Source organism: Podarcis pityusensis (assembly GCF_964106645.2).
Source record: "Podarcis pityusensis genome assembly, chromosome: 14".
In the NCBI taxonomy this organism is placed as follows: Eukaryota; Metazoa; Chordata; class Lepidosauria; order Squamata; family Lacertidae; genus Podarcis; species Podarcis pityusensis.
The window spans coordinates 53,008,932-53,026,522 of NC_138039.1; the positions used below are offsets into that span (position 1 = coordinate 53,008,932).

Consider the following 17,591-nt stretch of genomic DNA (forward strand, 5'->3'; position numbering starts at 1 on the left):
ATTTACATCCCAGCCTTCTGCCCAATGGAGCCCTGGGCTGGCAATGATGAGTAACATCTTATAAACAATTCCAGTACGGATCTGGACTAGGAAAGATCCCAACTTAAAAGGCTTGCTGGAAGAGGAAGATCTTCGGTGGATGCTTAAAGGCAACAGAGATGGCACCTGCCTAATATTCACAGGGAGGGGATTCCCAGGGGGAGGAGCCACCACACAAAAGGCCCAATTCCAACATTGCATAGATGGGCCTCCTGAGCAGACGGCATTTGCAGGAGATGCTCCCTTGCAGTGCTTATTGATCAATTGGATATCAATTGGATATAAGGGATGAGACGCTGCTTCCAGTTCCAAGTGATACACACCAAAGCCAGTACCCTGACCTTAGCTCGGCAGCCGGTACGGTTCTTTCCATTCTTTATGTAGGTCCACCTTTAACTGAGAACGGAATCCAATTTCTCCCCGCATTCCTAATGGCTACAGCCATGATGGCTGGGTTCTGCCTCCCCTGTTGCAACTGATATGCTTCTGAATAACAGCTGCTAGGGGTCACATGTGGGCCTTGTTAGTGCATTGGCCAGGATTTGGCATGGGGTGCATTGACATTGATTGGATCACTAGGTTAACAAGAAGAGCTGCTGGACCTCTGCTAACAGTGAAGTGCAATGGTTAGAGTGTTGGACTGTGACCTGGGAGACCAGAGTTTGCTTCCCCACTCAGCGGTGAAACTCACTGGGTGACCTCAGGCCTACCTCACAGGGTTGTTGTGGAAATTAAATAAGGAGTAGGGGAGCTGTATGTGTCACCTAGAGCTCCTTGGAGAAAAAGGTGCAACAAAATACAATAGCTAGAGGTTTAGGCTCTGTCAGACAATTTGAAAGTCACATGAGTTGCCCCAAAGGAGAGTTGCATGCTATCCCTGCTATTGAGGAAACATGATCCTCTGTTTATATTTTTACTCTTTGGAAGAGAAAGCTGTAAGGAAATGAGATCTCTAGGAGGCTATAATACAGACCACGCAACTCTTCCTTTCCTCCCCTCCCCCTTTTATAGAATCATAGAATCATAGAGTTGGAAGAGACCACAAGGGCCATCGAGTCCAACCCCCTGCCAAGCAGGAAACTATTTCAGCTATTTCCATCTCTGGATAAATAGTAGGCACCAGCAATTTGCTTGAGGGATGGAAGCCAGCCTGGAAATTGAGAACCAGCCCTCCGAGATGCTCAAGGACCTGGTGCTGAGGTGGTTTCTGCAGACGCAAGTTCCTCTTATGTTACAGGACGGCAGCTTGCCAGAATGGTTCCATGGATTCATTACAAGGAAGTAAGGAGAAAAGCACTGAAATGAATGTTTTAGTTAATTGCCACTGTCTTTTGAACTAGATGATTTGGGATTGATGGGAGACTGCTGGTTTTGTACCTTTCTCTTTTTATTAAGAAAAGAAAATGTGCTTAACAGGAGAGTCCATGCTAGGGTTGCTATGGGTTAGTGAATAGATCATCGGGATAGGATTTATTAGATCCACTTTTCTTGAGGACTTTTAAAAAATGCAAACTGATGTGGAAATGTTGAATTGAATTTACAATTGGAAAAATGAGAAATGGAGAAAAAACAAAAACTGACAGAATCTCTTATGTCTAACCTCTACTTCTGTACCAAATCAGGCTGTGACATTATAAAAGAAGCTGTCTCTTTGTACAGGCAAACTGAAGAGCAGCTGAAAGAAAAAAGCTTTGGCAGTTTTCTCATCCGATTAAATGAGAGATCGTTTGGATACATCCTCTCCTACAGGTAAGCTTTTGAGTTTAGATTGTCTCTTTGGGCTGGAAAATGTCACCATTTTCAAATTGTCTTATACTGGGTTTTTGTTTGTTTGTTTGTTTGTTTTGGACTTCCAGCAGAATGTCATGTAGAATCACTGCTCTCGCTCTCTGCCATTCTCCTCCAATAGGCAGTCCGCTTTCTGTGGCCACTCAGTCCCCATGGGGTGGTTTGGGTGGATGGCCAACCCAAGGGTTGCTGCCTCTATATAAATTTGGTGTTCTTCTGAAAGCCCTGGGCCCCTTCAAGCCTCTTGTGTGTAGATGGTCTTAGGTAGACTACTTAGGGAGCAGTGTGTGTCACCCGAGCACTGGAAAGAGAAGGAATGATGGGGCAACCGGGAACAAATTCCAGAGATGCATGTAATTTGAGGCCACTGACTGCAATCAGGAGGAAATGCAATACTGTGATGCAATACTCTCAGTTGTCCCTCCTAAGACTGAATTAAATCAAGTTCTACTCAGAATAGACCTGCTGAAATGAGGGGAACTAAGTTAGGCATGTCCATTAACTTCAGTGGATTTACTGAGTTGATTTTGGATCAAATTCTGCAGGTTTCATCTACAAGTGGTGAGATCCATTGGTGATATTGTTTGGCTCTGTTGACACTGAAATGATTATTTTGGCCCAAGGTTTATAAGTGGGGTGGGGATGGATCCTGGTCTACCATCCTTAAGCAATTGTTTGGTAAGTATACGGGATATGGCAGCTTCCCTCTGGCAACTTGCCCTGTGGAACTCCATGCCAGTAGAGTTTCAGCAGGAACTATTTCTGCCTTCTTTCAGCCACCTTCTGAAAAACTGTATAGTGACTGGTGTGGCTAGCAGCCCTTGATAGCCTTATTCTCCATGGATTTTTACAGGCTTCTGAGTTGATTTGTGGGAAAGTGCCTTCTCCTCTCAGGGTGCCATTTGTGATGTCCTCAGCATGGCCAGGACATGGCATGGACACCTCTGCCCCACAACTGTGAGACCCTTGAAGCTTTGGTGCTGTCCATTTTGTTACAGAGCAGGGATGTTGGACTCCAGCTCCCCACAGCCATAGCCAGCGGGACCAATGGCCAAGAATTCTGGGAGTTGCAGCCCAGCGACCACGGGAGGATTCCCCAGTCCTATGGTGGAGCCTGGCTCCCCTTCAAAGCATCACTTTCTGTGACATAAGAGCAACTCCAGTCCTTAGGCAGCCGATTGTTCAGAGAAAACTGACTCCTGATCGAGACCATTCAGATAGTTTGCTAGTCATACCACAAATGGTGAAAGAAGTACTCATGCAAATTCAGACGTGTTAATGTGTCAAAGGCCCTTGATGAGTCTCTGCATGCTGGCTCCTGTCACTGTGGCTCATTTGTTGTCAAATGAAAAGCATTTATTGCACACCCAAAGCCTTATGGCGGGCTCTGTCCATCTCTTCTCTCAAATGCTATGTCTGAATTCAATCCTTCTGTGGTGACTTTCCATGAAGAGGTACTCCTTCTTATACAGAAGGTCAGTATTCAGGCTTCTGGTACTGCTCTGCTTAAAAGAATTAAATATATGATGAGAAGCAGAGAGCACAGCCAACAAGAGAACTTCTCCCACGAAAAATGCAGTCTTTTTCTAATGTACTAATGTATAATAAGGTAAACCCTCATGTGCTAAGCAGAACCTTTGTGATGTTAATTTATTATGTTTGATTTTGGTATGGAAATTTGTTCCTATATGTTTACCACTAGATATCCTTTCGACTTTTACTTTATTTGGCATCTGTTATTATACTTGCTATGTTGTAAACAAATAAGAGAAACGAAAGAATGAAATTTATCTTATGGGAGCTAGTGGCTCTTAGGAACATTTTCTAGGGTGCTTTGGAGTTTTTAACAGGCCAAATGAAGCCTATGATCATGGAGGTCCCTATTCTGTACCTTTCTGTTTTTTGCGCCCCACTGACTTCCAGGCAGGACTTCTGGACTACTGCAGTGCTGCACATATGGAGCTGCCTTGACAATTGTTCAGAAGCAGCAACTGGCCTGATTTGTAAATGTGTACAGTTCTGGTGGGTGTGTCATGTGTTAGCGGAGGGACAGTACCTTTGGTTGGGAACATGTCCTGCTCCTTCTGAGGTACTTTGTCCACCTTTGGTCCTCACCCTGCACTCAGCTCTCACCTGTGGCTCCTAGAAGCTGTCAGCATGCAACAGTGGCCACAATCCCAGGAATGGCTTTGACTGGCCAGTTCAATCAGGTGTGGGTAGCTAATGGGACTCAAACCCTCAGAGAGTTGTGTCTTCCCCTGCATGCGAAGCCAGGCCTTGGCAGATGGAGTGGATGAGTCCAAGGGTGCGCCCAACAGTTAAGAAGGCAGTTTCTGCCCATGCTATAAAGGGATGTGAGGGGCAGATGGGGCTTGTCCGCCTAGGGAGCCCATCTAGGAGAAGGGAAACTCTGATCCTAAAGCTCTGCTGCCTTGTGGAATATCTTCAGAAGAAGAAAAGGCTAAGGAGTAAACCCTACACAAATTCGGAGTGGAGTCCCTAAGACGGTTGGATGGCGCCTTGTCTGCCTCCTTCCAGCAACTCCTGCAGCCAAGCTGGTGCCCAACGTCTTGCTCTGCTTTCCTTTGGACCACATCAGTGAGGCCGAGAGACAAGGGGTCTTGTTCTCTGGGAAGCCCAGGACATCCCTGCACACTGCCCAGGTTTGTATCCTGGAGAGGTCTCTTGGTTGCTGCTAGTGTGGTTGGGCTTTACCCGCAAATGCCAACAGTTCTGGTGGCAGTTACTAAAAAAGGCTATTGGAGAGAAGTGGACAATGCAAAGCAGAGCAACCAATATGATGCGGGTCTAGAGCAACTCCTGTATGAGGAAAGGTCACAATCATTTGTGGCTTTTTAGTTTAGGAAGAAAAGGTGAAGCAGGTCGGGGGCACAATAGTAGTTTATAAAAGCATGTCTGTTGTGGAGAAACTGACGGGAGAGACGTTTTTCACTCTTTCTCATTAATACTAGAACCAGGGATTGTCCACCAAAGCTAAATGGTGAGAGATTTGGGACAGACGGAAATAAGCACTTCTGAACAGAGAAAATAGTTAAACTCTAGAACTCACTGCCACAAGACATGGCGATGGCTGCCAACCTGGGTGCACAGTAATCCAGACAAAGTTAGGAAACCCAGAACAACGAAGGATCAACTGGGGTTACCTCCAAATCATACACTTAAAGAACTTTTACAGGCATGGAGCATCCTGGGAACTGTAGTTTGCTATGGGTGCTGGAAACTGCAGCTCTGTGAGATCAGCACCCTTGATAAACTATAAACTACAGTTCCCAAGCTTCTCCGTGCCTGTTAAAAGTAGTATAATAATGCTTTACATGTATGCTGTATTGAGTTGTGGACCATACGATGTCAAACAGGAAAGCCATCGTTCATTTCTGAATCTCTCAAACATTTCCATTGTATTGGGGCAACCCAGTCAGATGTGCAGGATATAAATAATAAAATTATTATTATTAAAATAAAATATATATTTTTTTTAATGTATTGAGTGATTGTATGGGCTGAGTGCTTTGCTAATTCAGGTTGAAATTTAAATGAGGAGGACATTGGAAGCATCCCTGGTCAAGCCCTGTTTTCAGGCTGTGCATGGAGCTGAGTTGCCCCCGTCACAGTCAAGGACATGAATCATGTTCTCTGAAGCGGACTTAGTAGCTGCCTGAGGGTACAGGACCTGTCACTAACAATGCGCCCAGATCTTCTGCTCCCTTTGCCCACACTCCTAGACCAGTGGAAATTCCTCTCTGCCTAGTCCTAAAAGGGGCACTTCTTTTGACTGCAGGGGAAAAGATCGATGCCGCCATTTTGTCATCAGTTGTCAACGAAATGGATGTTATGTCATATCAGGGGACACCCAGACCCATCCAAGCCTTGCGGAGCTCATAAGCTACTACCAGACTTCCAAGATAGAGCCTTTCGGAGAAAATCTGACTATGGCCTGTCCAAATGTGAGTCAAGCATTAGAGACTTTGTTTCAAAAATATAATCCTTCCTATAGTCATCATGTGAACTGAATTGCTGATCTGAGCATTACATTTTGCCAAAAGCAACCACAGATAGAGTCATCCTGTTGCTTTTAGTCAAGTACAGCAATGTGATCAGCAATCCAGTTCATCTGGACATGATGGTACCCTAAAATTGGATAAGCACCTCTTTATGTGCCCAGATGTTTCAACACGTTTTATAGCCTATTTTAACTTTCTGATATAATTTGCAGGATTTTGTTGGGTTTTATTGGGGGGTTGGGGGTGCATTTTCATGCTTGATCTTCTGTGTTGTTTTTATGTTTTATTATAACTTTGTTGGGGACGCGGGTGGCGCTGTGGGTTAAACCACAGAGCCTAAGACCTGCCGATCGAAAGGTCGGCGGTTCGAATCCCCGCGGCGGGGTGAGCTTCCGTCGTTCGGTGCCAGCTCCTGCCTACCTAGCAGTTCGAAAGCACCCCTAAGTACAAGAAGATAAATAGGGACTGCTTTCTAGCGGGAAGGTAAATGGCATTTCCGTGTGCTGCGCTGGTGCTGGCTCGCCAGACGCAGCTTAGTCACGCTGGCCACGTGATCCGGAAGTGTCTTCGGACAGCGCCGGCTCCCGGCCTCTTGAGCGAGATGAGCGCGCAACCCTAGAGTCGGTCACGACTGACCCATACTGGCAGGGGTACCTTTACCTTTTTATAACTTTGTTATTGGAGTTTGATCCTGAAGGTTGGACTAGAAAACACAAGTCTAGGGCATAGTCTCCAACTGCCCCCAAAATGCTAGGACCATCACAAAAACCCTTAAACCATCACGGCTTCTCACTTTCTCATACAGAGTCCCAAATTCCCATCTTCATAGAGATACGCTAACCGCAAATGGCTTGGTGTTGGGGGAAGCAGAGGTAGAGAGAGTTGCCAAGTGAGGCCTTCTCCTCCTCTGCCGCCACCAGCGCCACCTCCTCTGCCCAAGTTGGAGAAGGCGGGTGGAGGGAAAGAGGGGGAAAGTCTTGCACCAGGCCCAGGGGAAGAGAAAGGGGGAGTGGCACAAGGGGGGCACCACTGCTGACACTGCCAGTGCCACCGTGGGAAGCTTTGACTCTCCGGCCTGGCAGCCACCCATCCAGCTGCCATGCTGAATAAAAACAATAAGGAGACCCTGAGAAGGAGCAGGCCCTGGGGGTATTGGGGTGGTTGGGAAGGCTGTAGCTGGCAGGGTGCAGGCAGGCCGGGGGGCTGTAGTTTGAGGGGTGTGGGGTGGACAAGGAGGTTATGGGGGTCAAGGGACACTGGGCTTTGTATTCTTTCAACTGCAGGGATGCTCCAGGAAAGGATTCATTTAACTTCTACAGCTGCCTGAAAACTCTATGTGTTAACATTTAAGGCTGGGAAAATGAAAAGTTGAGAAAAACTGAAAGTAACATATTCCTTGGAGCAAAGTTCCATCTAATTCAGCATTCCATTTTTCCTCCAAATCCTCTTGCAAATCTAACTACTGTTATCCCCTTTTCTATTTCTTTTCCATACCCTGATAGCAAGAGGAAAGAAGCATCTATGATGAAATCTCTGTGCATCAGCCAAGAGCTTTCCGGCAAAGCTCTGCGAGCACCACTTCAGAGCTGACCAGAGAAGTGTCTGGCAGCTCACCAGCCCCCAGGCCAGCAAAAGAAGACAGCAGCCCCCAGCCAGTGACACCCAGGAAAAAGCTTCAGGAGCAGCAGGAGTCTTTGTCAAGGGAGAACCGGAAGCTGAGCCCAGAGGTAGATTTTTCTTGAGGAAAAAGCTCTGAGTGGCTACTGTTAGAAAGATGCTGGCAGTGGTTTTCAGAAGTTTAAATGGCTTTAAACAGACCAATTACTAAAAGAGGCAAACCCTCGCTCTACTTAAAAGTTGGAAGAGGAAGGTCTTCAGTAGGTACCAAAAAGGTAAGAAAGACAGTGCCTAATATTCAAGGGGAGGAAATTCCAAAGAGGAGGTGCGACCACACAAAAGGCCTGGTTCCTATGTTGCGCAGAATGGACCTTCTGGTAAGATGGCATCTGCTGGTCACCCTCACCTGAAGAGCCTAGTGATCAACTAGGTATAGAAGGGGTGAGACCATCTTTCAGGTATCCTGATCCCAAGCTCTATAGGGCTTCACACACCAAAACCAGGAACATAGCCAGCAGCCAGTGAAATTCTTTATGTAGGTTCACCTTGAAATGTGAACTGAATCAAACTTCTTTCTCTACCCCTACTGACTACGAGGCAGGATGGCTGTGTTGTACCTCTACTGGGGGGGGGGGGCTGATATGCCTCCAAATGCTGGTTGCTGGAAATCAGAAGTGGAGAGCTGTGCTCAGGTCCTGCCTCAGGGCTTCCCATAGACATCCAGTTGGCCACTGTGGGAACAGGATGCTGGAATGGATAAGCCAATGGCCTGACTCACTAGAGCTCTTTTTGATGTTCTTTGAAAAGATCACTGTCCTCTCTCATCTTGAAATCCTTGTTTAAAAACTGGACATTAATCTCAGCCATTTCTTCTTGCTTTCCTGCCCCTTTCCATCTCAGCAGGACCCCGAAGCAGCCCCACTGGTGCCAGACAAGAGCTGCTTGCTAATAGCAAAAACCTTTGAGGAAGACTTTGGAACCGAAGGAAGCATTGCTTATTCAGCAGTGAAGAAACACCCGTTAGACAACAGGAGCCTGGAGGTGCCAAAAGACATGTGCAAAGTGTTGGTGGACAGTTTGCCAAAGCCTGAAGAACCCGGCCAAGTTAGTGCCTCTCCCTACAAGAAAAAAACAAGTACCGTGTTTGCATTGACTAAGCAATCTGATAGTCTATATGGCAAAAAAGTCACAGAAAACTCCCATCCAGAAACTACTTACTCCATAATTAGCCGAGACCAAGACAAGAGCTGTTTGGCATTCCCTGCCCCCACCAGTGGTCCATCCTCTGTTGCTACACCCAAGAAAGCAGTGCTAAACCCTCCTGCTTCAGCTCCTCCCAAGCTGTCTCCTAAGTTACCTAATAAGCCTGTGACCTCCTCAGAACTCTGGGGGTCGCAGTCTCCATTTGCAGCCTATGCCAGCTCCCTTGTGTTCGAGAAAGAGCCTCAGGAACCAAACCACCCCCAGAGTTTGCCAGATTTGCCAAGGGGAGACATGCATGGGCAGATTATTAAGATGAAACACCCTAAATCCACAGCACCCCTCCATGGTGATGATCTTGATGAGGCAAGCAATACTTATGAACAGATTCCTTTTACTTGGTCAAAGGGCATCACCCATGACCCCAATTCAAAAAAGCTTCTCCAGTCTTCACTAATACAGCCCAAAGAGACTTATGATCAAATCTCTGTGAAGACTGGGAGATCCTCTAAGGCACAGGTCTATACTGTGAATCCATGCAAAAAGAGCCCTGATCCATTCTCCAAAGCCTTTTCCTCAAAAAGGAATGTCTTCACTGCAGAGAACACCTATGAACAAATTCACTTCAGTCCTGGAAAAGAAGCAGAATGCAAGGCAAGCCAAAAGGTAAACTCTACTCAGCTTGCATAAAATAGCTCCGCTCATCCAAACCCACCACCAATCCAAATCAGATCCTGTTGCACTTGCACCCCTTTGGTGTCACCCGGGATGGAACAGGGCCCAGTCCTTCCCCCAGATCCCAACATGTGCCCACTTCCCTTATCTGTTTTTGCTGCTCCAGTGGTGGCAGCAGAGTGTTGGAATAGAAGTTTTTCCTGCTCTCCATTCCCGCCCCATGCCTTTCTGGTGCCCAGCACTGCTTCAGCTGCAAATTAGGCACCTGGCTGGGAAATGCAGTTAGCAAGGTCAGAAACGCTGAGAAATTCATACTTCCCAGTGCTCCTGGTGTCTGGGTCACAGCATAGCAGCATGCAAGGCAAAAGGGAGCAGGGAAAGAGTTTTGCGTTAGCTCAGTTGGATAGTTTGTGGTGCTGATAACACCAAAATTGCTGGTTTGATCTCCTTATGAGTCAGTTGCATATTTTTGCAATGCAGGGACTTCGACTACATGATCCTTGGGGTCCCTTCCAACTCCACAATTCCATGATTCTATGATTCCGTCCCTCCCATGATGCCCCTGATGGAACAGCAGTGAAGAGGAGGGGGTGTTCTGAAGGAGGTGTGGCAGGTGGGAAGTGGGGAAAGAGCCCTGATTTCTTCCCCAGCTCAGATTAAAATCCAAGCTGAAGATGAACTTTCCAGGGTGCAAAGCTTGCCTTTTCAATTACCCTCGTGCAGAACTGCTCGGTAGACTACCTAAAAATCTCTCTCTGCCTTCCTTTTGAAATAAACCTTCATGTAATTCATTTCCCTACCAGAGTGATAAGCCCAGAAGATTCCTGTTTGCAGAAAAGAAGACTAAATTCTGAGCACTGTGCTTGAACTGTCGCTCTGAGCCTCAACCTGTACTAAAGATCACTAAATGAGAACCAGCAGCAGCTTGGCTTCCTAACAGTCTTCTTCCGCTGTGTTACGAAACCTCATTGTTTCCTACTCTGGGCTGCAATGGTTGCATTTTTACAGAAGTCCCTTTTCCCATCACAAGGCATGCATGCTTTTCTAGAACGTCCTATCTGCTGCGTCAGACGGTTCTGCTGACATATAAGTATCAGGTCTGATGTTTAGAGATATCCTTAGCAGCAAAAACCATATTTACCTATTTATTTGAAGTGGCTCTTCACCTTGGCCGTGGGTTGGCAAACTATGGTCCGCGGGCCGGATCAGGCCCAATTGCTTTCTAGATCCGGCGCGCGGACGGTGCGGGATCCAGGCAGCCGGCATAGTGTGCGCATGCACAATGGTTTTTGTGACTCAGCCAGGTTTGGGGGTCCAAAGTGAGGCGGGCGGCTGCTGAAGACAAGCCCCTTATTCCGGGGTGGGGGAGAGGGAAAAGGAGCCCCAGTTTGGATTTCAGGAAGGGCAGTTGCGGCGGCAGGGGCTCAGAGGCGCCTCGGGAGCGACGCCCGCCGGAGTCTGTGGCAGCGGTGCTCCCCGCGGGAGGAAGCCTGGGCGGCTGCCCTCCAGTGCAGCTTTGCGCTCTGCTGGGGAGGCCGCTCATGAGCTACACGGCGCGAGCCAAGGAAAGGTAAATCGCCGCCGCCTCATCTTCCCTCACGTGGGGAAAAGAAGGTTTTTGCTTGAGCGGCGCCGGCCTGACTTAGCGTGGCCAACGGCTTGTCCCTTCACCCACGCATGCGCACACGCTCTCCAGGGCTGACAGGAATGGCACGCTTACCTCAGCCCCCCACCCACACCCACCCCACCTTACGAGAGAAATAAGAACTGTCAATGTATAAAATGCAAAGGAAGCAGCTTGGGTGTATGAGGGAACACCCCCCCAAAAAAGTCACATTTGGGCAATGTTGGGGCTGGTCCCAATAAGGGGTTTTGCCAAAAATGTGGGTCATAATCATGGCAACATGCAGTCCGGCCCCCCACAAGGTCTGAGGGACAATGGACCGGCCCCCCGCTGAAAAAGTTTGCTGACCCCTGACCTTGACAGAAGTCAAGGCCTGAGAGGCTCTGGCACTTTCCCTCCTTTGAAATGTTTCAAAAGCACCATTGTAAAGCCCATCACAAGCCCCCCTTTCTCCTCCTTTCAGTGTCCCCTCATTTGCTTAGTTTTGCCCTAGAGCAGAGAGGTTTTTATGCCAAGAGCCAAGTTCCCTCATGCACAACCTTCCAGGGGCCACATGGACATCCTAAATGAATAAAAGCATAAATTCTAAAACTAAAGAAAAACAGTTGGGGGTCATTTAACAAAGTTCTGTTTTGGGTGGTGTATTTTGCTTATGAAAGAACATGTATATAGAAAAGTAACAGGAAGAGTCTCACCAGGAGACAACTCCTATAATGACTTTTGTCAAGCTGGTGCCCATGGAATGCTTTTGGGCTACAACTCCCATCAGCCGCAGCCAGCACTGTGACACAGCACCCAACTGCCCCGCTTTGAGCAGGAGACCCCAAATTCACAGACCGGGGATATCACAGGACTATGGGGATTTTAGGAGCTACGCGGGTGGCACTGTGGTCTAAACCATAGAGCCTAGGGCTTCCCGATCAGAAGGTCAGCAGTTCGAATCCCCACGACGGGGTGAGCTCCCGTTGCTCGGTCCCTGCTCCTGCCAACCTAGCAGTTCAAAAGCACGTCAAAGTGCAAGTAGATAAATAGGTACTGCTCAGCCGGGAAGGTAAACGGCGTTTCCATGTGCTGCTCTGGTTTCGCCAGAAGCAGCTTAGTCATGCTGGCCACATGACCCGGAAAAACTGTGGACAAATGCCGGCTCCCTCAGCCAGTATAGCAAGATGAGCACCGCAACCCCAGAGTCGTCCGCGACTGGACTTAACTGTTAGGAGTCCTTTACCTTTTTATGGGGATTTTCAGTACACCTTTTGGTCCATATAACTCTCTCCCCTAGGAATGGGGAATCTGTGTTTCTCCCTTTGCAATTGGACCACAACTCCCATCATCCCTTCCTCTTGGCCATGCTGGCTGGGGCTGGTAGGACTGAAGTCAAGCAGGGCACCTTGCTGGGAATGGCTGCTGTAGTAGCACTATCAGACAGACAGACAGACACAGACAGACAGAGTGAAATCTCTCTAGCCACTGTCATCACTGGGATGCAATGGGGGTGATGGGATTTGGAGCCCAACAGCATCTGGAATCACCCTAAGCACCCACGATAATGGGTGGGGGAGGGTCCAATACTCAAAATTACTTTGCTGTTACTTTTTGTTTCGGGGTTGACACACTATCCTCAAACTGTATCTATATTAAAATCTTGGATACCTAAACAAAACATTTCCTTTTGGGTGCTTCTGTTCAGTGCTCCACTCACCCAATTCCACCTTCCCCCGGCCCTCCTCCCCAGTTTCTCATCCTGTCCCTCTGTAATACAGTGGTGCCTCGCAAGACGAAATTAATTCGTTCCGCAAGTCTCTTCGTCTTGCGAGTTTTTCGTCTTGCGATGCACGGTTTCCCATAGGAATGCATTGAAAATCAATTAATGCATTCCTAGGGAAACCGCCTTCAGACCAGGTCCGGGGACAGTCTGTCCCCGGACCTCTTCTGAAGGCTGGGGGGGGGCAAGGGCTTTTCTTCCCACCCCCAGCATTTTAAAAAACCCCGGGACAGCGGAGGACTTCTCCGCTGTCCGGGCGATCTTAAAATGCTGGCGGGCGGCATTTTAAAATCGCCCCGGGACAGTGGAGGACTTCTCCGCTGTCCGGGGCGATTTAAAAGCCCCTGGGAAGGCAGGCAGGGGGGACAAAGACTTTCGCCCCCCACCCGCCTTCAGAAGGTGTTCCCGCCCCCCGCCCCGCTTCGGAGCACCGTTCCGAAGCCGGGCGGCGGCGGGAGGTCTTCCCTCCCCCCGCCCCGCTTCGGAGCACCGTTCCGAAGCCGGGCGGCGGGGGGGGGTGTTCCCTCCCCCCCGCCCGGCTTCGGAGCACCGTTCCGAAGCCGGGCGGCGGCGGCAGGTGTTCCCTCCCCCCCGCCCGGCTTCGGAGCACCGTTCCGAAGCCGGGCGGCGGCGGCAGGTGTTCCCTCCCCCCCGCCCGGCTTCGGAGGAGCCTTCCGAAGCCCGGCGGCGGCGGGAGGTGTTCCTGCCCCGCCGCCCGGCTTCGGAGGAGCCTTCCGAAGCGCGGCGGCGGGAGGAGGTGTCCCCACCCCACCGCCAGGCTTCGGAGAAGGTCCGAGGACAGTGGGGAAGACGCGCTGCGCTTCCCCGCTGTCCCTGAGATTTCCCTATGGGCTGTCGTCTTGCGAAGCAAGCCCATAGGGAAATTCATTTTGCGAAGCGCCTCCAAAACGGAAAACCCTTTCGTCTAGCGGGTTTTCCGTCTTGCGAGGCGTTCGTCTTGCGGGGTACCACTGTATTTTCAATCAGTATTTCATGGTCCCTGAGTGCACTCGGTCCTCCTTGCTCTGTTTCTGAAGTCTTCCCTTCCCCATCTTGGGGCTCCATCTGCAGCTCAATGACAGAACATCTGCTTTACATGCAGACGGCCCCAGGTTCCACCTGGAGACTTTGGCCTCGCAAGTTTCAGCAGTGCCCTCTGCAATGCTAATATTTGGTCCCCTCCCCCGCCTCTCATGCTCAGTTTGACATCATTGTTGTGGTCCCCCCCCCCATGGCAGTGTGCCCAGTGTGGCAGAAGCAGTCGCACTATCCTAAAACTGCCTCTGCTGGGAGGCAGCCATGTCTGGAATCCTGGGATGATGGTGTGACTCCATATAAGGCAACTTTCTACATTGGATGAACTGTTTCCTTGTGGGCAGCCGTCACTTTCCCCCTCAGGAAGATCATCGGAAGGCCTTGGGCTGGTCCTGGTTAATTCCCACATGCTGTGGCAAGTTTCTTTGCCCCCTCTCTCTAGCAGCCATTAGGAGAAAGCATGAAAATTCACAATGCGATGGGACGGTGTCATGATAGCAAGAGAGAACTTGCTGGTCACATGTGAAATGGTCATAGGTGCCCTGACCCTCTGTCCAGAGAGGCCTCCAGAATTGTCTTTATTTCTCCCCTGGTTTGGGAGTTCTGAATTACCTGGTCTTCTTTCCAAAGCAGAATGGATGCATTGATCCTCCTCCATCCCTTTTGGACAAGTTTCTCTTCAGAATTCAGAGTGAATTCAGTCCTTTTTAAAATCCTACCCCGTCCACATCACCAATGCACATGCAGACAATGATTTTTTTAAAACCCACAGAAGCATATCTACAAGCAATTGTAGTGTGATTTGTACACCTGTTTTGGTGTGATGATTTGTATAATCCACAGCAGCTGGTATTCAGATGCATATGCCTTTGACGGTAGAGGCAGAGCAGAGCCATTGTGGAGTGCTTTTTTGTGCAGCGTTTTAGCAAGACATGCATCAGTGTAACAAAGGGTGGGAACAATGCAAAGGAACCTAATAAAATGCTGCTTAACACACATGGCAGTGTGGTGCAGTGGTTAAAGTGTTGGACTACGTGGAATTGATTTATTGGCGTGACCCCGCTAATTGATTTACGGTCCACAATTAGCTCTTTATGCCCGGCGCGCTTCCTCCGAGCTGCGCCACTCAGCTCCGTCTCCAGTAGCTCTCCAGTCACGCCTCAGCAGAGTTGAACACAGCAGCGAAAACTGTCACGTAGCTTCACTTAGCTTCCGACAAACACACACAGAGCCCGGTTTGTCTATTTACAGTTCTTTATTCCGACATTCCCCAGGAATCTCCTGGGCTCACCGCAGCCATGACAAACCTGCGACCTTCTCTCTCAGAGACGGTGATGGGGAAGGAGGCATCATGGGAACAACTTAACCTGTTAAGTTCCAAACCCAACACCCCCTCTTGCCGAACCATTCTGACAAGACCTTTTTGAGTTCAACACCTTTCCCTTTGCCTTATGCCACTTCCCGGCATCTTTCCCAGGCACCTGTTGAACCCCTTCAACACTCCCAGAATCACACTGTGCGACACTTTTCCACGCACTTGTGACCTGAAACCCTACTGACCCATTTGGGCCAGCAGTTGTGTCTTCTCCGTCAGATCCTTCCCCCTCTGACTTGACACCCTGTTTGTGAGCTTTCTCCATTACGCTAACCGGAGATGAAGCCTCACACCTGGACACTCCTTTCACAACCTTTGGAGATGCCCAGACCTGCCCTGAACCCTGATCTTGGACCTGGTCCCCATCACCGGGTTCTGAACCCTGATCCTGGACCTGGTCCCCATCACCGGGATCAGCCTTTGCCTCCCTTTCCTCCTCAGAATCAGACAGACATTCTGAGAGAAAATCAGGACCATCCCTGAGTCTTGAACACCCATCCTGTTCACAGAACTCAGCCTGCTTACTGACCAGCAGCTTGGTTTGATCACCCTCTGGGTATGCAAACTTCCACCCATTGGTTGCAGGATCATATCCACAGAAGATCATTTCCTGAACCTTTGGACCACCTGCCTCAAAGAGCTCAAAGGGCTCTTTGGCTACCCTCCCAAACCCGGGAAAACCATGTACCTGTGCACCCTTGCATGCCCTGCACCCTAGGGACCTCCCACATTTCCGGAGTTTGTACCCTTTTGTGCACCTGTGCAGCTTTTGCACATGACTGGGAACCTTAGCACACTGCGCCTGTGCTTTTCCAGCATTCCCACCACCCTCCAGAGGTGACTCCAGAACAAAGAGATTGTTCTGCCCCCTTTTCACGTTGGCCACTTGTTTCCCCCCTCTGAAAATGGAACAGGTGTCATTTTCAAAGCAATGTATCCCTGCTTCATTAGAGCTGATACAGATAACAAACAACAATTCAGTCCCGGCACAACGTAGACCTCTAGCTCCTCCTGTAAAGGAGAAAAAAAACATGTTAGCCACAGCAGAAACCGACTTTCTCATTCCGTCTGCTAACATCACAGTTGTTCCTGTTGAAACAGCCCTGCAGTTCCGCATTTCGCCAGCAGGCTCGCTTAGCAGGTGACCAATAGTAGTATCCAAACCCCAGCGCGTCACCGTGTCCTGGCTGGAGTTGTTCTTCACAGTTGCCATAGAAGCAGTGATAAGAAAACAACCCTCCCCAGCGTCTGAACCACGTCTTTCCCTTGCGTTCCCACGCTGGCCTCCTCTCCGAGACTGGTTCCCATGAGAACTCAGCTGGTTGACCTTGGGACCTTCCTGCCCAGCTGTCTCCGCTCTCCATGGGCAGCAACGACGAACTCCAGTGGAAAAACACTGCCCGGGGCTCCTCCCAGCTGGCCTGGCCCTCCTTCTTCCGGAAAAGCACTCCTTGCCAGCTCCGCCCCCTCTGGCCTGGCTCCCACTGCGGCTTTCTGGGAACCTGCTTTGTTGACATTCCACTCCAGCACGCACAGTGGACAAGCCTTTACACTTGCCTTTGGAATCCTTCGCCCCCCCCGATCTGCTCACTAGCACTCCTTGAGGCTAAAACATCAGGAACAGGGGCTGCAGCCATCTTTAGGCTTTTCTCAATACTTTCTCCAGGGCTCTGGCCTCCTGCTGAAGCTTCACAGCAAACGCAGCAGCACATCCCCAGATAGCCCTTGCTCAACTTCTTAGAGTGAGCATTTCAAACGCAATGTCCTCCAAGACCTGGCTGCCTGCCATTGTCTTCCGTTCTCCCAAGGGGCCCCAAGCTGTACTCACAGATTACAAGCTCCTCCGGCACCCATCCGTGGAGAAACGATTTTCCAGCTGCTCTCTTAGCTCCGCAGCTACTCCTTTGCCTCCTAGCAACAGGCAAAAATCTCCGCTGCGTCCTGCCGGCTTTCTCTGCCTTAGACCGCAGACTTCAAACGCATTCCGGCACTTCAAAGCGTTTCCTGTGACAGTTTTACGATCGGTGATTAAGGGTCCATAACCTGTGGAATTGATTTATTGGCGTGACCCCGCTAATTGATTTACGGTCCACAATTAGCTCTTTATGCCCGGCGCGCTTCCTCCGAGCTGCGCCACTCAGCTCCGTCTCCAGTAGCTCTCCAGTCACGCCTCAGCAGAGTTGAACACAGCAGCGAAAACTGTCACGTAGCTTCACTTAGCTTCCGACAAACACACACAGAGCCCGGTTTGTCTATTTACAGTTCTTTATTCCGACATTCCCCAGGAATCTCCTGGGCTCACCGCAGCCATGACAAACCTGCGACCTTCTCTCTCAGAGACCAGAGGGGAACAGAACGTAACTCCTCCCCGCTCCTCCCAGCTTCGAAAGCTGACGTCAGAATGTTGAGGCATCATGGGAACAACTTAACCTGTTAAGTTCCAAACCCAACAGA

The 17,591-nt window shown here is 49.5% G+C and overlaps 1 protein-coding gene and 1 long non-coding RNA gene across 4 annotated transcripts; one reads left to right on the forward strand and one right to left on the reverse strand.

The window, feature by feature from the left end:
- Positions 1-1,144: 1,144 nt before the first annotated feature.
- SH2D7 (SH2 domain containing 7) lies at positions 1,145-10,488 on the forward strand. 3 transcript variants are annotated; one of them, XM_080980770.1, is made up of 6 exons: positions 1,145-1,320; positions 1,699-1,788; positions 5,627-5,792; positions 7,352-7,576; positions 8,367-9,332; positions 9,822-10,488. In XM_080980770.1, the coding sequence occupies exons 1-6, from the start codon at positions 1,178-1,180 to the stop codon at positions 9,879-9,881; spliced, it is 1,650 nt and encodes a 549-aa protein (XP_080836896.1). In that variant the 5' UTR covers positions 1,145-1,177; the 3' UTR covers positions 9,882-10,488. The 3 variants fall into 3 exon arrangements, with proteins under 3 accessions (XP_080836896.1, XP_080836897.1, XP_080836898.1); XM_080980771.1 differs by having other exon boundaries at positions 8,370-9,332; XM_080980772.1 differs by having other exon boundaries at positions 1,146-1,320; positions 10,145-10,488.
- LOC308462884 lies at positions 7,984-10,616 on the reverse strand. Its single transcript, XR_013979412.1, has 2 exons — positions 10,483-10,616; positions 7,984-8,584 (listed from the first exon to the last, which is right to left on the reverse strand). It is a non-coding gene; the product is annotated as an uncharacterized lncRNA (long non-coding RNA).
- Positions 10,617-17,591: the final 6,975 nt, after the last annotated feature.